We start from the raw sequence: 22,091 nt of genomic DNA, 5'->3' as shown, positions 1-22,091 counted from the left end.
CGGCGGGAGAGCGCTTCCTGCGGGGCGGCGCGGCGCACGCGATCCTTCCGCCGCCGGCCTCAGACAGGAAGTGCCGCGCCGGCACTTCGCCGCCGCAGCGCGGGGCCGCCCGCGGGCGGGAGGGGGGAATGGGGGGGGAAGAGACGTCGGGGCCCCCACCGGACGCACAGGCAGCGCTTCCCCGTCCCGTCGGGGAACACCGGGAACAGCGCAGATCTCGGCTCAGCCGGTCGCCCCGGCGCAGCTCTGCCGCCTTCCCCCCCCCGCCAAACTCCTCAAGTACCGATAAAGCCCCTTTTCGTGGCTTCCGTGATCCCTTCTCTCGGGATCAGACCGATTTTCCCCACGCAGGCAACCACCACCACACTCGACAAGCCCTCTCCTCGGCAAATTCCCGGGCTACCAACTCCAGGCGGTATTTTTTGGCGGAAAACTTCACCCTTTCTCGAATGCAACGGCCCCTTGTCTCCCTGACTCCAAGTCCCGGGCTACCAACTCCAGGCGGTATTTTTGGTGGAAAACTTCACCCTTTCTCAAATGCAACGGCCCCTCGTCTCCCTGACTCCAACGGGAAGTTTGGGTGCCTTTTCCAGTTACCCATAGGCCTCACCCTTCACCAAATCTAGCAGATTTGTGAGGGGAAAAAAGAGGTTGCACTGCTTTCTTAATTAAAAAGACCCAACAACATCACCACCACGTTTTAGGGTTGTGTCAGCACCTGCTTTAGTAAGACCGTGGCCTTCCCTGCCAGTCACCAGGAGGTGTGCTCCCAGCTTCCCGGCAGAGTCCCAGGGTCAAACCAGAGCCCCAGGTGAAGAGCAGCTGTGCCAATTAAAGCAAAGCGTATCCTACACAGAGCTACACCTGCAGATAATGCATAGCAGCTCCTTCATTAAGGCCACACGCACCTGGACAGGTCTATATCCTCAAGGCTTTATTTACTACAAGGATTGAGCAAACACTTCTTCACAGCTCCACCAGAAAAAAAGTGAAGGGCACCCGCCCTGACATCTGACAATCAAGACTGTCTCTCCCCCTCTCAAGTGTTAGGAGTCCTAGGAGACCACGAGCAAGAATCAAGAAGCATTTTTCCCCTGCACAGAAATCACAAAATTGTATCCAGCATGAATCACCTCCAACTAGTAACTTCACTACCTCAAACTTTTCTACTACTACAACTCTCAAGGCTTTTTAGGAATACAATTTAATGACCATGCTTATACACACCAATAAAAATTCAGGCACTTTGCAGACTTCACTCATCTCTTCCTGGCTGCAAGGGATTAAATTTATTCATCATCTCATCAGATAACGAACAAGACCTGCAAGCCAGATTGCCCATTCTCACATTCAAGCCGTGCTATCTAAAGGTGGCTCTGTGCTAAAGTTTGGCCAGCCGAGCTCTTTCCAGCCAGAGGCATGGACAAAAAAGGCACTCTCCAGCCAGCTGTGACGGCACAAAGCTCTCGTGCAGATACAGCTCTGCCAACAGCAGAGCGCTCCTGTCAGCTTACGTTATTCAGAGAGGTGGAATAACAGTGTTAACAAGAATTCCTTCTGTCAGTGTATTTCCACTAGGGGACTCTGCTGTATTCTCCAGCAGAGATTTTTCTAGTGGAGACAAGCCCAAGGACAAGTAAAGGCATTTTAAGTAGGCATACATTTCGCTGTTCAATAAAACTTCATTAAGACGTTCTCAAATTAAAATGAAAATCTCATGCAGTGTAGTTTAGCAACACCATAGATTCAGTTTACATACCGAGTACTGAAATAACTGTGTACTCACACTGCTTTGTCTTGTGTACCTACTGTTGTTAAAAAAAAAAATCATAATTTACCCATGCTTCTCTGCACGCAGTTAGGTCCGCAGCAATAAAATACAGTTTAAAATAGTTTGCCAGTTTAGATCCAGATCAAAAGGTGCACAGAGACACTAAACACCTCTGAAGATCCAGACCTGTGTCAACAGGAGTTCAGTTAGATCCTTTGGAAGAGACGCAATGGTAGTTTGCTGCCTTACTGTTCACTAAGTAATTCAGTGAGGATTGTTTACTGATTGCAACTTCCAGTCCCAAACTGGAGTGTTTGACTCGTATCCAAGTTGTTCTCTCTATCCCCTACAGGCAGAAGGAAGTGTTGCCTAAGATATGAGGACTCCTTGAATAAATGCATTCAAGTAATTTGCGTGTGTAACTTTTGACAAACACCATGTGTCCTAAACGAATAAAGAAGAAGTATAAAATGTCAGGCTCTTGGTTTAATACTGGTTTTCTGAGCAGCATGTATTTGCTACTGCAAGCACAGACTTAGCACAGCGTTTGCCAACTCGCATCAAATGGATTCAAACAGCTGCACGCATCATTCTGATCCTTTGCCCTCTCTGATCATAGAGGGAGAGAGAGTGTCACTGGATGCCCAAGGGATTCCAGTCAGTTGAAAAAAAAAAAAAAGGCCAAGCCTATGCACTTTCAAGATTATAATGTAAGCAACTACAGCAAATCTATGAAGTTATCATTTCAACCTGTGCCCAACTTATTTATACTAGTATTAAAGCATAATATTGCCTTTAAGGATAAATGCAATTTTCCCCAAAAGTGCTGCAGTTCCATCTGTTTAATTTATATGATTTCCAGTATTTTATGGTGAACACTAATTGATTTGCCATGCTAATAAACACTATTTCAGGGAAAAAAGAGAGTCACAAGAAGAAAAAAGTAAACACACACTTTACTTCTTAATCTCTTTTAAAAGAACACTAATTGATTTGCCATGCTAATAAACTCTTACTATTTCAGGGAAAAAACACAGTCACAAGGGGAAAAAAGTAAATACACACTTTACTTCTTAATCTCTTTTAAAGCCTCCTTTTTAGGCAGCAGGCTATCAAAGAGGGATACAAAAATCTACTCAAGAGAGTGGTGGGTGGCCCAACAAGGCAAGAAATATTAACTATAATGTAGCAGGACCACATGAAATTATGTTACATCTACCAACTGCCAGGGGAGAACACAAAAAAGTCAACATGTTCCAAATATGCAGGAAAGCTCTCTCTCAAAGCTATGCTTATGACACACAGGAATGTAGGAAGTCTGTCTTAAGGAATTTAAAGACAGTAACAAGTAATCATATTTTCATCTGACAGCACCTCCATGCCTGTGCACTCAGAGTCTTTGGTAATAAGGAACTCAGGCAACAGGAATTGTATCTCCCCATTTGTATAAACACAGGAATAAAATCTCTATCAGCTCATGCTTTCTTGTTAAGGGATATGGACAACTTTGTTCACAATTAAAGGAAATAACTCCACTACTTCTTTGCTACTTAGTCACATCCAGAAGCTGGATGTGATTAATGGCGTGCAAGACAGTGGATGCAGAAATTCAAAATATGAAAAACCAGAAGGTTTCGGCAGATTTGCCAAAGTGGATGGGAGTGGGACCATCAATTATCTTAAGCATTTTTCTCAAACAGTCCTGAAAATTCATACAGCATTCAGTGCCTATAGAGGAATTGTCAGTCCCCTCTCTAATAGTCTCCTAGGCAAAGTTGCCCTTCCCACAATTCTGACAAATATGTTGAAAACATTCTCCACTATTAGACTATGGTTTCTCTTGGAAAACTATTTCACAACCTTTATAACTTGAAATGCTAAAAGTACAACCTTCTAATGGTACCTTTTTCCTTCACTGACAGTGAATGATGAAGCAGAAAGAAAGAAAAAAAAAGTAATTCTGACAAATATGTTGAAAACATTCTCCACTATTAGACTATGGTTTCTCTTGGAAAACTATTTCACAAGCTTTATAACTTGAAATGCTCAAAGTACAACCTTCCAATGGTACCTTTTTCCTTCACTGACAGCAAATGATGAAGCAGAAAGAAAAAAAAAAAGTGTATTTAATTACTTTTAGCCACAGAGGATTCCAGTTGTATTCTAGTATGCCAAAGCTTCCTTCCACAACCTTTATAACTTGAAATGCTAAAAGTACAACCTTCTAATGGTACCTTTTTCCTTCACTGACAGTGAATGATGAAGCAGAAAGAAAGAAAAAAAAAGTATATTTAATTACTTTTAGCCACAGAGGATTCCAGTTGTATTCTAGTACGCCAAAGCTTCCCTGGGAAAAGGCACTTATCATAAAGCAGTTACTTATTCTTACAGAGGTGGTTTGTTTGACTTCATTTAACTAAGTAGTCAAGGGTAGATGGCAATCTATCCAAGGGTAGTATTTGCAGCCCACATTAGAAATCGCAAATGCTAACAGAGGAACAATATTGAAATGCCAATTAAGCTAAAATGCTTCTAGTAACTTCAGAAGTCTCGGCATGTGGCATCCCAAGAGCCAAAACCACCTACGAATTTTAAATAGTTACAGAAAGGTCAGTTTTGCCCAAGATGCTGAAGAAATTCACAACTAATAATTACAGAAGTAGTTGCTGCCCTCAACAGCAGGCTATCAAACTGTTGATAATTATTACTGCATTGCAAGGGTAATGATACAAAGAAACATTTTTAACAGTTTGATTCCAGAAACGTGCAAGAAGATCCATCAGTCTCCTTTAGCAACACATCAGCATCAACTGTAGATTCCACCACAGAAAACTGCAGAAGGAATAGCAAAATAACCACAAAGTGTCCCTGGAGGAACCAGGGAAATACTGAGGAAAGGAGCCAGTGACCTTGCCAAGCTTATCTTCTCGACTACACCATATGAAATCTAATGATACTGAAGCCATGAGTCTGTCACAATTTGCACCTCTATGTGTACTCGGGATCCTGGTGTCACTGCTCATATGGCAATCAGTGATTCTACACAGAAAAACAAACGTTTTCTCAGGATTTGACACTACCTTTGACAACCAGAAAAGGAGTTACTCAAAATATCAGGTGTCTACATTCCAGCATTATTACTTGTGAATGTGGAATAAGAAAACCTAGCTATCTCGTCACTGCTCATATGACCATCAGTGATTCTACACAGAAAAACAAATGTATTCTCAGGATTTGACACTACCTTTGACAAACAGAAAAGGAGTTACTCAAAATATCAGGTGTCTACATTCCAGCATTATTACTTGTGAATGTGGAATAAGAAAACCTAGCTAACACAAAAAATCCCAAGGAACTGATATATGCACTTCCCTGCCTTATAATGAAATTAAAGAATTTCAGGGCAGTCCAGCAGACAATTATAAATCAGTTATTTGCACAGCACATTACATGATTTTACAAAACTAACAGTATTTGAGATTGGCAATAGGCTAGCATGTGAACTATGCTACTGTCGAGCAACTTCTCTGTCCGATTGGCAATAGGCTAGCATGTGAACTATGCCACTGTCGAGCAATTTCTCTAAGACCTAGCATTTACAATTCTTTAAGACTTCTCTGATAACAACAAATGTCTATTCTATAAAGCCACTGAATCTTTGTAAGGATTAAATGCCCTGCTTAAATACATATGGCTTTACTGTGTAGCAGACAAATTCTAGGATCGATCTCTCTCTTAATATGCAGATCACTTTCAAAAATTATTATTATTTTCAAGTTTGTCACTATGTTTTTGATCAATAAAGACCACCAACTCTTGTGCGCTCATACCACGATGCTTTTGGCATGCCGTATTGCATTCTAATCTCAAGACACAAACCACAACATTCTTCAGCTTGCATTAGTAAAATGCTGTGGCTGAGTCTTCATAGGAACATCCTACAATTTCTCACTCCCAGTCGCAACTGGTGGTGTGAGTTTAGAGGAGAGCGCATCTGTACATCTGAAATCCAACCCATAATGCCTCACACTGGCAAACCATTCAATTAGCCTTGCAATAGCCTCACAAAATAAGAATTATGCCCGAAATGTGTAGTTAAATTAAGTTTTATTACAAAATATTTAGTCTTGCAGTGTTCTTCAGTATGAATGGAGCACTGAAGCCAGCAAGGCAGAAACCTGTTATGTAGGAAGAACTGGACACCACAACCAGGCTGTGGCTGTTACATAAAAATAGTATCATCCATAGAGCAGCTGCACAGCTCTTTTCGTTAATTTCTCAGAACAGGAAACACCGAAGATGACATAAAATTTAAGTTGCAGTTGGATTTTGTTTCTGAATTCAGAATGTTACTGAGAACAGATGTATATGCCCTTGGCGTAACTGCTCCAAGTGCTACACAACAGCACATGCAACAGGAGGGGGATCGTTTTGTTTCACTGTCGTCAATATTTAACTAGCAAAAATGCAATGGGTTTCTTGGCAGAGTGAGAACTCACACTGACGAAGCAGAGGCACGGTGTCAAAAATAAAATGAGGTCACATTCAAGGGATAAATTGTTAACCCATTAATGTGTTAGAAACATCTAATTCTTGCAGTAGAAGTACTGCATGTAAAGCTTCACCTTGCTTTTATCTAGCTAAAGGGCTTCACCTTAGCAAGTTGATGAAGGCGGTACCAACTTAAGCTGAGAGTTTAATCAAATTGTTAGAATGTTCAAACTGTTGTTCATAGTCAACACAGTCTTCTAAGGCAAACTGCTCCCCACTTTTAAAATTCTCATCAAGCTGAGCTGTAAGGAAATGAGGTTCAACCAATAGGATACATCAGCACGACCAAAACATACAGCTGATGTTCGTGTCAACTCATTTTTTGAAAGAGCCACGTTAATCAAATGATGTTTAGACAGAATGAATCATAACATGGTTTATCCCTTAACACACACCCCCCATAATCAAAGTTAACATTTGAACTACAACCGAGTTCTTAGTATATGATATTTAACAACTGATGAAAACTTATCTGAGTTCACAGGCTCAGATTCACATGATGGAAGCCAGAAGGCAGCAGTTTTAACCATAATGAGAGTCAACATATAGAGGTAGAAAGAAGCACAGGTAATAACTAAGGACTTTACATAGTAACACAAAGCTGGTTCCCTTGGTGATAACAGTATTAAGTAGCAACCTAAAATCTCCTCCGTAAAGGAAGATTTGCCTTAAAGGATATATTTCATTCATGCATTTGTTTAAATTAGTGGAGGAGTTAAGCCTAAACTCACGGAAGCCAGAAGGCAGCAGTTTTAACCATAATGAGAGTCAACATATAGAGGTAGAAAGAAGCACAGGTAATAACTAAGGACTTTACATAGTAACACAAAGCTGGTTCCCTTGGTGATAACAGTATTAAGTAGCAACCTAAAATCTCCTCCGTAAAGGAAGATTTGCCTTAAAGGATATATTTCATTCATGCATTTGTTTAAATTAGTGGAGGAGTTAAGCCTAAACTCACTGTTTATCCAACCTCCTCCCTCCTTAAGGCTGGCTATCAATTTACATGATAGTTTCAACTGAACTTCCTGGTGGAGAAAAAAATAAAAAATTAATATATTATAGACAAACATACCATCATTGTTGTCTTTGTAGCTCAATATTTTTCCATCAGATCGTAATCCTGGAGGGGCTCATTTTCAGATCCCCATTTTTTCATGCAGATCTTCTACCCCCCCTGTGGCAATAACATTTTTAGAATTAAAACAGACTTCCAACTTGCACCACAGGGAGGATTTTTGATGGAACATTGGATTAAAAAAAGTGGTGACAGTTCATAAGTCAGTATCCCAACTTCTCAAAAGCAGTAGTTTTGCTTCCTCTTCAATCTAAAGTTTTGAGGAAAAAATCCCAAACCTGTACTTGCCGCTTTGATGATTAATAAAAAAATAAGGGGAAAAATACTACTGATACGAGAAGTTAGATTCACCGATTGAATTAAATCAGGGTCTATACTGGCAATATGATTTTTGTACACCTCTCAAAGGGATCAAGCTTTACTGTACTTACAGCAACATTTGCTTAATAGCTGCCTACTGTTCAACAAAATTTGTAAACAAGACACAACACTGGCTTTGCAAAGTCATAATAAATGAGGTAACCCAGAAGCAAAGTAGTACCTGTGCAGGCATAAGATCAGTACAAAGGGAGTTCAGAAAGTACTAACCAATTTTAATGACAACATTCCAGATAATTTGGCATTTTTAAAGCAGCATTATCCTACTTAAATACTCATCTAATGCCTTATTTGACTAAAAGACTAGGCATCATCCATATGATGATCACATATAAGATCTGCAGATCATGACTTCAGGTAAAGCAAAAAATAAGATTACTCCATTAACACACCTACACATCCACATTATGGGTTCTCTGTCGTGTTGTGACAGACAAACAGAACCATAGCAACTGTTAATTTCAGACTGATTGCTTCTTTAAAGACAGCAGCTACTGCTGTTATGTAAACTACAAAGGTTTTGCTGAATAAATCCTAAAACTGAAGGGCTAATTACTTTAAGGACCGATAAGTACTCAGGAAATTGAAGCCAACAAAATTTGGATATTATTAAAAAAAATGTTAAGAAGGATGTACTGTTTACAACATGAACATTTTCACTGTTACAATAAACAAAATTTTAAGACTGTAACTCAGTCCCCAATAGTCTAAAGGTACTGCTCTTAAGAATGATGTCATACACAGAGAAAAAGAAATTAACCATGTCGATCTAAAGCTTATACTTTCCCTTTCAAACATTACAAAAGGCACTCACTACTTCCACTGAGCATGTCAAAATGTAAACTGAAAAGATCAAAATTCCTACATTTTGTTTTTCCTAGAAAACTCCTTTGTCGAGATTTTTTTCTATCCCAAGCAGACAGGCAATTTTTTCTGGAATAGGACCAAAAGAAAAAAAAAAACATTAAAACCTAAAACAACGTAACTTGAACCTGAATCATTAAGTCTTTCTGTCTTAACTCTTGGATTTAAAGCCTAACCAATGAATTAATTTTATAGTTAAAGGATTAATTATAATTAATGATCCTCGAGTAATGAATCAAGATAGATTAGAGGGAAATAGGCTGGAAGGAGCCTGACAGGCAAAACACCCCGTACTCTACTAGAATTAACTAATAATTCATCTGTATTTCTAGATATGGCTCTTTATAATGATTATATAGCCAATTTTATTTGAATTGTGGTTTCATAAATGCAAGAAGTTTTTTCATACAAAACAACATTACAGGTACTGATTCAGCACTGACTTGTATCAGCACCGACAGTCCTCACAGTCCACACAGTCTCAAATCCAATCACAGAAATACAAACCACAAACAGAACTGTTCCATGCACAGCACAAATCATCTCTTTAGTGTCCCAAGTAAAATTCACGACATCAGCTACCCCACTACATTTATCTCAAAGGGTACTGATCCCTATCTCTGAAGGCTAGAACAATGCTACATTTTACTAAATTCCACAGCTTAAGATTAACTGCAAAGTAGCTCCAGGTTCTTGGAATATGTATTTTGTAGTGTTGTAAATCACGTAAATCAGTAGTCATTGGAATTGCCAATGGACTGTCACAAGAAGGAAAAAGAAAAAAAAAATCAGGTCCATGCCTAACTGTAGAGACACTAAGAAAAAAAAACAAAAACAAAATCAGGTCCATGCCCAGCCGTAGAGACACTGACAACTGGGCTTGCATTATGTTATGTGGATACCAATCATTTCAAATACTGCCAAGACTTCTTTAAAATGGGCTTTTAGTATTTACCATGCTGTCTGTCAAGTCTAGAACCACAAAAGATATTAATTCTACTCATTCTTAGTTCAACTAGTATACGTTTATCAAATAATGTGATTTTTTTGTGTCAATTAATCCTGACATTTATGAAGTAGAATCGAGACTCATTTAGCAACAATTGATTTTTCTTCTAAGATGCAGAGAAATCAAACTGTTGCCCCTATCTAAATTAGGATCATTAGCATAGTAAAGGTATGTACTTCAGAAAATTAGTATCTTAAACTGTTCTTTAAATAAACATTATTATACCTTGTTTACTTGTTTCGGCCTTAGCCTGCTTTCTCATTAACATTTACTACGGCACCTTGTCAAATTCTTTCCTACCCAGAGAGAAATCAAACTGTTGCCCCTATCTAAATTAGGATCATTAGCATAGTAAAGGTATGTACTTCAGAAAATTAGTATCTTAAACTGTTCTTTAAATAAACATTATTATACCTTGTTTACTTGTTTCGGCCTTAGCCTGCTTTCTCATTAACATTTACTATGGCACCTTGTCAAATCCTTCCTACCCTCAGCCCGGTATCTCTTCCCTTCCCCTACAAAAATAAAAATTAAAAAATGTGCTCAGGTTCACTCTCCTGTAACTCACTGCATTACCAAAATTAATGGCGCATTACAAAAACTAAGGTTTTGTGGGGTCTTTATACTTTCTCTCCACTCACTTTACCTCTCTGTACGAGCTGCTTTCTCATTAACATTTACTATGGCACCTTGTCAAATCCTTCCTACCCTCAGCCCGGTATCTCTTCCCTTCCCCTACAAAAATAAAAATTAAAAAATGTGCTCAGGTTCACTCTCCTGTAACTCACTGCATTACCAAAATTAATGGCGCATTACAAAAACTAATGTTTCGTGGGGTCTTTATACTTTCTCTCCGCTCACTTTACCTCTCTGTACGAGCAATGAATTCAGAAAGATTCTTAGCTGTACCAAAATGTGTCGGCCAAAACACATGCCCCACGAGACTGCCTCCCTCAGAACCATCAAAACCAAGCACTTCTTCCATCAACACTAGATACAAGTACGTTTTAAGAGTTTTTACTCGTCATATATAATTACACCATGAAAATGGCACTGGATTAATGGTGCATATACTATAAAAATAATAGTGAGAAGTATGGGAATGGGTATGAAAGGGGAGATTATCTCTCTCCCCAAAGACCTTTTGAAATCACAAATGATAATACCTATTAATAGTTTTTAAAATCTCCATTAGATTTTCATTTCTCCTCTACACTACTGTAAATTGGCTTTTTGGCACACAGTATATTTTTATATTAGAACTATTAAAAATTAATATTTGAACAGATTTTAATATTTTATTATGTTATTATGCTAAAATTTAAAGGACAGATTAATGTCAAAGTTATTGTGAAATTAAGAAAAGAGAAAACAACACAAAAGCATCTCCAGTCATAAACTCACCAAATTACCATACCAACCGCCCTATAAATTTTAAGACCGTACTTTCAAATATCAAGAGTTGGAAGCAGCCACAGGTCTCTTTGAGCAGTAACTTAAAAGAACAAAGATTCCTACAGAAAAGCTGCAAGTTTTAAGTCATAATTTCCACCAACCTATTGTGGCCAGAAAATTTTACTTCAAAACATAAAGAATACATTTGCTCTTTACCCTAAAAGAACTGTTTTGCTAGCCATTAATCTATCAACATCTTAGAAGAAACACCATATTTAATGTTTAAAAAACCAACACTTTTGAATCCAAAAGCCTTCAAAGTATAAGCTCTTAAAAGTTTTCAAATACAAATTTAATTTAATTTATAAAACTCAGCTTCTTGGGAAGAATACCCTCACTTCTCACTTACCTTAACCTTAAAAGCTTTAATATAATAGTCAAAAATTAAAAAAAAACCAAAACACCATACTTCATATCCTTTCTTTACATTAATTTGTTGAACTTCTAATTAGCATATTTAATTCAAAACACATTTGAGTAAACTGGAATTGCAAGTATTCTCCCAAAACCTGAACCATTAGTTCATGCATGTCTTATGAAGTTGATGCATGTGGTTTTTCATGCAGTGCTACATGAGACTAACATCCAGACTCAGAAAGATCTACGAGTTATTGCATCCATTCTTTAGGGAGAAATTTGAACTGAAACCTACCTAATCTGATGGGAATGCATGCGTATTTACTGGGCTGCAAAAGTTAAGCAGCTGAGAGAAGAGTCTCTCAGCTTTGTTTTGCTCGCCTGACATCATGAATTCCAACTCTAAATTAGGCAGCCCAAGGACAGGAATGTACCCTACCCATGTTCTAGGCAAGTGGTCTCACCGGTTCAGCGTAGAGCACCCGAGAGGATCTGTCCTCCCTTTGGTTGCACTTCTGCATACTCCCTACCCCAGCACTCATCAGGCCCTTGGTTGAACCACGTCAGCATGCCACTCCAGCAGAAAGTTAAGACAACAACAATAGAGAACAGTTGAGGGTTTCCCTACTATTTTTTCTTGCAAAATTAGCATACTGAAATGGCTAAAAAAGGCTCAACAACTACAAGAAGTAGCAGAAGAAAGCAAGCGGGAGAGACAACAGGAACTGCAGCATGGCAGCAGCCTGGCAGTCAGATGTAGTAAGGTTCCCATAGAAGCACAACTTTTGTTTCTTCAGACAGTTTAAATAGACTTTGGTCCCCCTCAAAGTTCAAAGCTCCTGATTGTGTTCTTTGGAGAGAGGTGTACAGAAAGATACACTAAACAGGTTGGCTGCTTTAACGCCAAAACTCTACTCCTTTCTTCATTCATAACTCATTGTTTTATCATATAGCTGACTTAATTTCAATCTACTAGGCTTTTTGCCCGTAAAAGAACAGTCCAACTCCATTCCCCCCAGCCATGTGCTCCTGCCACTAAACCAGCAGTAAAACTGCTCTTGGACTGAAAAGGCAGGACAGCAAGGGACAGAGGACAGAGCTCATGGAAAGGGAAGAGATGGAGGTAGGGTAAATAGAGCTGCACAGTCCGTATTGTCAGCTGCCCTGCACTTACAGTTATCTGACTCAGACACATGGGGAAACTAAATTTTAACCAGCCTCCTGGCTCAGCTGATTTTTAAGAACTCCAAGTTTAGTTTTCTAGTTAACCCCCTCATAAACAGATAACAGACATAAACAAAGATCCGCCTACTTATGAGGGTGCTCAGTATTAGAATGCAGTGCCCTGAACCTAAGATGACATTTTTACCTGCCAAGCCCCAACCCTGTCACCACTGATGCTAAGTAAAAGTTTAGCATGAAGAGATGTCAACACAGGTTTGATCTTCGCCCTACAGGTAAATACAAAGTCACATTCCTCAAGGCCTTCCAAAAGTAAGAAAATCTCATAAAAAAAATTAATAAATCATCTACCTGTTTCCACAGTTTCGGTCTCAATTTCTTGTTCCTCTGCCACATCTTGCATCAGGTAAGTCTCGTCATCATAAACCAGGACCTGAGCAGCATAACCCTGTTCTAGTCTGGCACTAGGAACCGGCTCCACAATCACTGCTGGAAATTCAGAGACTGGCTCATTTTCCTATAGAAACAAAATAATAAAAAAAAAAATTAAAAATCACACTCTAAATACTGCACTGTTGAACTCTACAGCAGTATTTTCCTCTTACGCTCTTATATATTTTATGAAGCAATGATAATAATCTTAACGATTGTTAAAGAAAATTTTCTTCTAAAGCAAGAGATTAAAAAAAAAAAAAGAAGATAGCTTATCATCCACCAAACGGACCTTCTTGAATCTCAAAGATATTTTCCTGGCTTTAAGCACTCTACATGTAAAGCATCAGACAGCTTTAAGACATTGAAAGAGAAAGCTTTCTAATTAAGACAGTCAGCTGTGGGAGGCATTTCTTTTCCTTCTGCTTCATAAAATGTAATCAAGGCTTTGCATGTGTACTGCAACATACCTACATCTGACCTCTATCTTATGAGCGCTCATGTTTTGGATTAGGTATGTAAGCTATCACAAAAGAACTGGCTACTTCAAAGGCCATATGCCTATCTCTACTTATTTAAGGATCAAAATGTCTGTAACAGCACATTTAATCTGTTTAAGAGTTACAGAAGTGGAATCTTGCCAGAAGTGGAATTTACTATGAGCTACAGGATAGTAGAATATATTTATTATTTGTTGATAAGAATGCATAATATCCATAATATGAGCAAATAAGTCATGCTGGCTAACTTTGAAAAAGATCCTTATACTGTTCTGCTCATTGCATTCTACACCTCAAGATACATCTGAGATTTTTAAAAAGATGCCTTGTATAGAATTTAATTTTGTAAACCCAGCCTACAGTTGTACTGCAGACTTCAAATCTTACTGCTTCCACTTCTCTGATAATAAAATCTTCTAATAAAAGATATTAGAAGAATGGGCTGCTCTCTTCCTCCTCACACAACAATCTCTAATCCATTTCACTTGCTTCCACAGCAGGTTTACAGTGAATTTTTCTTTCAAATAGAGATAAAAGATGTAAAGTTTGTTAGTACATAAATGCTATTTATTTTGCTAACCTCTTGATTTTTTATTCCATTGCTGTCAAACTCCAGGCCAGAGCCTCCAGTGTCAATCACTGCTGATGTCATGGTGCATCTCCTGAAGAAGCTTTGAAAGCTGTTATCTATACTGAAGACAGTAATGCTGATAGCCGGAGGTTATCCAAGGCTTAAATTCACAATCCACTTCTATTAAACAGCTAGGCAGAGGTGGCTGAAACACAAAATAATTTTAAGTAAGTTATTTGCATAGTTTATATCCAAAAGTCTTCCAACATATTTAAAAGCTATCACACGCTATGTCTCTACATCAAAATAGGGCACCAGTGAACACAACAGATGAGATAGAACGTGCTGACTTTGGTAAGGTTAACACTGAATACCGCCATACAACACGAGCGTCACACTAACTTTTAATACTAAGGTAATAATTTGTTAAATTTCACACAAGTCTAAAAATAAATAATATCCTTGGCTATTTTCCATTGGCCAAAACCATTAACTTCTCACTGAGATGAAATATCAACTACTTTTTTTGAGGCATATATACGCTGGAGTTAGTGCAGCATATCTAAAGTTATTGTTTTTCTATTAAATTAGGAGATTTTTTTCATTACATTTTCTTTTTTCTACAAGTTTCATAGTAATTTCATAAAGCCAGTTTCATAAAGTTTCATAGCTAGTTTCATAAAGCCTTCAAACATACTGCCATTCTAAAGCAATGCATATATAATACACGTCTCACAAATACATACCTAATTTCTAATCTACAGTTTTCTTTGAAATAAAAAGTATTGTAGCAATTCCTCTTTTTTGCCTATAGAAGCAATTCTTGAGTCCAAAAAAAAAAAAATGCTTTCATTTGCGTATACCATGGACTCACTGAACCTACAAAGATATATCACCTACATCTTTGTGAATTTCTTTAATAGATAAACAGCAGTGCTCTGTTTCTAAACAACTGCTATTTATTTATTCTGAATAAATATTATTACTCATATCCTGTCTTTGGAAGAGACAAAAAAAAAAACACCTGTGTTCGTAAACTTTGGGCTGTGAGGAGCAGTTTACTACTTCAAGATGCAAACTAAGAAGTTTGGCTTTTCCACTGTACAACAGAAAGCACATACTCCATGTGAGACATGAACCCAATCTGATATCAATTACCCTTGCAAGTAACTCCATTCAGATCAATGCTTTATAACAGAAGCCAGGATTTAGCCCAGTATTTTTAATAAAATCCATTCATTTAGAAAGCTAGCACTATCACTGAGGTCTCCAAGAAAACAAAATCTCCCAACACATACTGAAGAACAAAATTTTAGTTAATACTCCAGTGGGTAAACTCACTAAGCCTGCTTTTCAAGAACGAGCAGTCAGCTTAAACTAAATTGATGTTGCATATATAGGGACAAGCTAGCTCAGGCTCATGCACTGGGCTTCCTATGGGTATGGAAATCTTTATAGGCACAACAGCTTAGCTATACTAGTAAAAGTTACTATTACTGATCTCCCCCATTAGATGTCAAATAAGCAAGAAAGCAAACAAACAAACAAACAAAAAAAAGTGCTATACCAAAACTTTTTAAAACTTTCATTTTTCACGGTACCAAGGATTCTTCAGCACACCATAAAAATATGCTCAGAAAGGCAGCATTTATGTTGCCATACCAACTTAGCACATAGAGTCAGTAGCCACACAGTGGATGGCAAGTTACTACAAAAAAACATCAAGAAAACAGAAAACAACCAAGAAAATTAAACAAACAAAACCCAGCCGCTAAACAAACAAACACCAAACAAACAAACAAAAGAGTATGTTATTCATATTTTTCACTCCTACATACAAAAAGGAGAATAAATTCCGATAGCAGTTTTCTAGGCAACTAATCCTCATGAAATAGAATGAAAAACAGAAGATCATTTTAAATCACTATCATAGTAGCAGTGGAATAAGCACAAGATGTATTGCAAAAAAATGGAAAAAATACTCTTAATTTAGAAACTAAATTAAGACATTTTTAGCTTACATTGGTAGTAAACTTGACATGAGAAAGCATGATTCATACCTTAAAATATTTCATTTGTAATAGCACAGAAAAACCAACACAGTGACACTTTATTTTCCATTGTTTCATTTATAAAGCTAGCATCACTTTTTGATTATTAATATTTTCCCTGATGAAAAAGAAAGCAAAGACCTCCTCTGCTCCCCAAACAAGATTCAACCTGGGAAGTCTTTAACAAGCACCCCTGGAGCTAGACACCCCTGTCACCCTCCAGGCTTTTCACACAAAAAGCCTACTCCTTACTTGCCTATCAATTACCATATTATTTCAAAAGTCTTTAAAATCAGAGATAAATGAAGTAGGAAAACAGCTGTTTATGAATACACTAAAACAATCAATCAGTAGGAAAAAAATTTAAAAATAACTTTTCCTGTAAGAGGACCTTTCCTCTTCTACAGTTTTCCATCTCCATCCACACTAGAAATACTGCCAAGCAACCATAATCCAAAAGAGAAGTCCAAAGAGCAGAGCTTGCATTTTAATTTCCAAGCACAGCCTCCAACCAATTCCAAATATCAGTATTACTCTGGCAACTCAGGCTTCTATCTATGTAAGAACATACACTGCTTCAGGTAGTACTTTTGCATAGCTTAAGCACGTCACAAAGCTAATTTGGTTCTCATGCAGTATGTTAACACAAATACACAATCATATACTTGACCACGTGTACTGTATATTCATATTTTATGTACTATAATCCCACACAGGTGGCCAAACAGCTGCCAAACTGTAACAACTGAAAACACTTAATACTGTGTACAGATAAGGCTATGTCAAAAAACTGCTATTTCTGTCTCCTAGGTTACAAGAAGTTTAGATTACTTTTGTGCTTGAATTGCCAATTACCCATAGAAGCAAAGATAAGGCAATGCAGGAACCTGGTGATAATCCTCATTTTCCAGTTCCAGTAGGCTTTTATAGGGGAAAATACACAGAATGAGTGAGATGCTGTATGTTAGCATTCATTAAAAGGATGGTTTCTTTAGACTGATGGCACAGAACAGTCCAGGCAAGGAATAAATGAAAGACCCAGAGTCTTTATATAACAGGATTTGAACTTCATACTAAAAGTCTTGCTATTCAGCAACCTTTTCAAAAATCTGACAGGGTGGGGAAAAAGGCAAGCCCGCTGGCCAGCAAGTGGGAAGCTGAAGGAGTTTCAGTTCAGACTGGTTTAGAAGTTCTAAGTTAAAATAAACGCACAAACACACCTCACACACCTAAGTGTATGTTAGATTCCTGCAGACACACCCCCCCTTTGGATGCACCAACAAGGTGTCTGCCCTCTTCCCTTTCCCTAAGCAGTATGTCCTTGTGGAAGCCTTTTTGTTTCTCCACAAAATTTCACTAGAAGAATGAATCTATTTCTCATTCTTTCCCTAGCAAGTCACAACGAATTTGGTTTCTGTAAAAGGAAAAGACTACCTAGCCACTTTCAGAAATCAGTTCCAAAATTCACATTTCCCAAGGCTGAGACAAAAAAGCCAAAAGGTAATTGGACTCAGATTCTTAAAGTAAGAGATAATTCTGGTTTGTAAGAAACTGGGTTATCCCTGGTGATACAACTAGCCAGCATAGAAGCTGGCTCAAAATATGATTGGTTTGGAATTACAGGATGACATGTAGAAAGATTTCTTTTTTTTAAATATTAAAAACAAAACGTCACACACTACAAATTTAATTCCTCTCTGGACAGATGCTTAAAACATAGAAGGACATTTGAGGAAAAAAACCATGGAAATATCTAACATTTCCAAAAGACACGACCAAATCATTTTGTCACAAATCTGACATCCACTCCTGTTCTTCCTGGTCATGGAAAGAACGAAACTAGTTCTGAAACATTTAGAATATCCCTTGCAACAGGGAAACAGCTTTATTGCGTCATCTGTTATTTTTATACATATCTCATGGGAAAACAAAAATAAGTCTAGGTGCTCCCACCCTCAAAAAAACAAACAAAAAAAAAATCCCACAAATATCCGACTCTTGAAGCCACACTCTTTGCCTCAGCAGGAAGAGCTTTTTAACTGTTTACCACTACAAAAGACACAACAAAAACTCAAGTTTTTGGTAATTTTCACTGGTGAAGAAGGTCAATAACAGCACACATGTCTTCAGAGGCTAGAGGACACTTGTCATAGAAGCTGTAAAAAAACCAGTTTATCCACATATTTAATAGTAGATTTATATGGCCTGCATTATGTATCCAAGTGTCTGCCTAGAAAAAAATCCAAATGGTCCTCTTATGTTCTCAGCAGCTACCAGAGAAGCTTAAAAAACACTCCACAGCTGTGATGAACACGTAGTAGTCCCACAAAAACCAGAATCTTAAGTCTATCCCCCGTGCATAACCACCTACCAAGTTAACAGAGCAGCAAACACGCAGCTGAACAGAATTAAAAATAACAATTGAAAAAAACAGTGTGGAAAGGACGGCAGTGTGACCAGTAGGCCAGACTCGAACTGAAATTATTTAGGACTAGCTTCAAAACAAAATTCTAAATACAAATCTGCAAAAAGTTTTAGCACGCTTTTATTTAAACTGAAATAAATGTGGAAGAAAAAAAAAAAAAAAAAAGATGCACACACTCGTACCCACACACGAAAACAAGACAAACATGCAGAAGACTGGGCAGCAGTGACCAGAGGCAGCTGCTCCCGCAGCACTCAGAAGAAACATAAGAGTACTTGGAACAATGTCACCCTTTTATTCAGCTGGCATCCCAAATCCCGAGGAGAGATTTATGCGGATACCTCCACAGATGCAACCGCAAGGGCAGGACTGCAGCCAGCAGTAGCATCACACACAAATTTTTTCAAAAAGGCCTTCCTTTGGCTTAATCAAAAAGAAGTTAAGGAAACTGGCTCGAAAACGAAATCGGTTATATGAACAGAAACACACTGGCCAAGATCACTGCAGAATCCCAATAACTGTAACAAGGCTTCCAAGGGTACAAAGGTGGTCTTTCATAGGCAGCACTGCAAATATACCAGTAAATGTCACTATCACTCCAACACATAAACCATAGCACACACTGTAAAAAGTTTTTTATGTTGACTGAAAGTTCTTTTTTACGTCATTTTCCCAGATAATTTTTACAGTTCTGGCTAACTGATTCACACTGACATTTGTAGAAGATTTGGCAAATTAACTTTTCTTTTTTGAAACCTAGAATAAGTCTAAAACCAGAAAAACTAAGTTACTGCAAAAAAAGAATTAAACTTGTAAATAGTTAAAGAACCAGTGGGCGTGCTCAAAAAGAAGATACAAAGTAAATCTTTGCATCCACAATGTCAAGGGAACAAAACAATCCATGCAATTTATAGTACCTTATAGATTACACCAATCCCTAAAAGTTATAGAAAAGGAAATCAAATTGAGAAACCCTCAAAGCAAGTATTCCTGGCCACATCATACTTCAGAGGTTTCCATACAACAAGGCAATAATTTTATTGCTGAATGCACAGAAAATATTACACTGGATCGAACTAATGATATACCAAATCCAGTAAGAAACTAGAGGAACTCCTTCCATACATATTTAATTTGATAATCTGACCATCCAAAGTTTGCTCTGAAACCTCAATAGCTAAAGCTGATGAGCCCCAAAACACATAAGCTTATAATCACTTAAAAACTATTAACGTCCTGCAAAAAGCTTTGTGGCTTCAGCAGGCTGCCTCTGGACCCTCCCGTTTTTCATCCTATTAGCAGGCTCTCTTCCCACTGCTCTCTATTTAAAGATCCCCTGACACCTTCTCTTCCCTCTGACAGAAGCCTCAAAACACATACCCTTACTTTGTACCAGCACTTCTCTTTCCACCGTGTCAATTGCTGGTCCTTAACATCTATTTCCACTCCCCAGCAAGCCAGAGCAGGGAGCAATTATTCATCGTTTTACATAATAAAAGAGACCGAATAAAATTAAATGGTGAGGATGCAGGCTTAAAACAAAGGAGAAAAAAAAAAAAACTAAACACAAACAAACAAAAAAACCAACGCACACAAAAAAGAAGGTAGCACACACAAAGTATGTCATTAATTTTCACAGGATATTCCAGAGCTCAAAATAGTAAGTTATAAGATGTAAGTCACACAGCTTTATGGAGGTGAAACCCCCAAATGGTTTACGCTACTATTGAATACAAAGATGCACAGACAGTCTGAAGTTTAGGGACCTTCTGAACCAGATATTATTGAAACCTCAGAGGTGGAAAGAGTATGTCACTCAAAGTACCATACGAAATATCCATCCTGTTCCCAGAACCTTTCCTAAACCATCTGATCCTGCTACATTATCAGAGCTGGAGTGAGGGGAGAGAGGGGAAGAGGATTCTTGGATCAGACATATAACACACAGACTTGTATTTCAAGATCCTTGAAATAAAGTTTAGTTTTGTGGTAACAGTGACTGACACAGATCTTTCCTGCAGTACCCAATATAACAGACAGCTTCATGACATCCCTTCTAAAGCAACGATACAGGGTTTTCAACATACCCTAATAACACACATTTTTATAAAGTGATTCGAAACTCCTACGTTCTCCAAGCTTTACCCACATCACCAGTGCTTACACTTTTGCCTCATTTGAAACTTATGGCATGAAACATGCAAAAATGTTACTTCTACATTTTTAGGGCACAGAAATATCTGAATTGCTTTCAAATTTTATTGTTAGAGCATTGAGAATTCCCTAATGATTATGTTCCTATATCCCTGGACTCAACTTCATTTCATGCTACTTGTCTTGACTAAACTAGGAAGCTCTCAAAGTTTGATGCACGGAGACACACCAATCGGAAAGCGCCCAAAAAGCTATATGATTAACTTGCAAGGAAGGTGAGTAATTATCAGCACAAGGAGGACAGGCAACTTCAAAGCACGCCGAGAGATGAACTCAGCGGATGGAGAACCCTCCTCACAAACTTACAGCTTTAGCAATCTTTGCTAAAGGAAGGCTTAGAAAAAAAACAAGTCACAAGGAGCCTGACAGCGACGAGGGAAGACACAGAATGAAGAATTGAATTATTTAAGGGGGGGGAAAGAGAGAGCACATCCTAAAAGGTAACAGCTAAACACAAACAGCAGAGCTGTGCGTGGAAGCACGACATCTCACGGGCACGTAATTAAAAAATACGCCAGAACCTCAGCTGTTTAGACAGGGTTTGACCCTAAAGAGGGGAGAAGGGCGGCTGCGGGGGCCGGTCGGCTGCGGGCCCGGCGGGGCTATCCCACCGCCCGCCCCGGGAGGAGCCGAGCACGCATGACAGCCGCCGGCCAGCCCGCCCGCCCGGGCTGCCATCTTCTTCCCGACGCCCTGTGTAAACAAGGCGCTGCCCCCGCCGCGCTGCCCCGGCCCGGGAGGGGTTTGCGGGGCCCGGCGAGGCCCGCCTTCACCCTGACAGCCGCCGCCAAACCGCCCCGCCGCTCCACAACGACACCCCCCTCCTCCCGTCCCCCCTCCGCAGGCCGGGCAGCGGGGAGAGAGAGAGGGGCGTCCCCCGGCCTCAACCGCCGCACCCAGCCCCACGCCGAACCGAAAGTGCGGTGGGGAGGGAGAAACCGGAGCGACCTCCGGCTCCGCCACCCCCGGGGCTGCCACACACCCCTCAGCGGCCGCCCCAGTCCCGCAGCCCCCTTCCACAGGGCGGTGGGGGGGGAGGCGGCGGCCCCCTCACAGGGCGGCCGCCCCCACTCCCTCCCTCCCTCTCCTCCCTCACAGGGCCGCCTGTCAGCGCCCCGTCCCGCCCGCCGCGGAGTCGGAGCCGGCGCCGCGCCCTTACCGTGCTCCCCCCCGTACAGGCCGCCGATCCGTCGCGTCGCCCGCCGGAGCCGGGAATCGGTGGGCGCCGCCCGGGGCAGAGGCAGAGCCGGAGC

The 22,091-nt window shown here is 39.4% G+C and overlaps 1 protein-coding gene across 3 annotated transcripts in view; it reads right to left on the bottom strand.

Moving 5' to 3' along the window:
• Positions 1–22,091, bottom strand: part of ELF2 (E74-like factor 2 (ets domain transcription factor)) — a 39,090-nt gene extending 16,999 nt beyond the window's left edge. For 2 of the 3 annotated variants that reach the window (XM_014950049.1, XM_014950050.1), the window contains exons 1-3: positions 21,998–22,091; positions 14,158–14,353; positions 12,997–13,162 (exon numbers count right to left, since the gene is read on the bottom strand). In XM_014950049.1, coding sequence (XP_014805535.1) covers positions 12,997–13,162; positions 14,158–14,229 — 238 coding nt within the window. In that variant the 5' untranslated portion in view covers positions 14,230–14,353; positions 21,998–22,091. Of the gene's footprint in view, positions 1–7,397; positions 7,500–12,996; positions 13,163–14,157; positions 14,354–21,997 lie in introns of those variants that run through there. The other variant, XM_014950051.1, reaches the window with a different exon arrangement.

The sequence above is a fragment of the Calidris pugnax genome, unplaced genomic scaffold (assembly GCF_001431845.1).
Source record: "Calidris pugnax isolate Ruff unplaced genomic scaffold, ASM143184v1 scaffold42, whole genome shotgun sequence".
NCBI classification, from domain to species: domain Eukaryota; kingdom Metazoa; phylum Chordata; class Aves; order Charadriiformes; family Scolopacidae; genus Calidris; species Calidris pugnax.
Note: the sequence above shows the minus strand (reverse complement) of the source record. Positions and strands in the feature narration are given on the sequence as shown.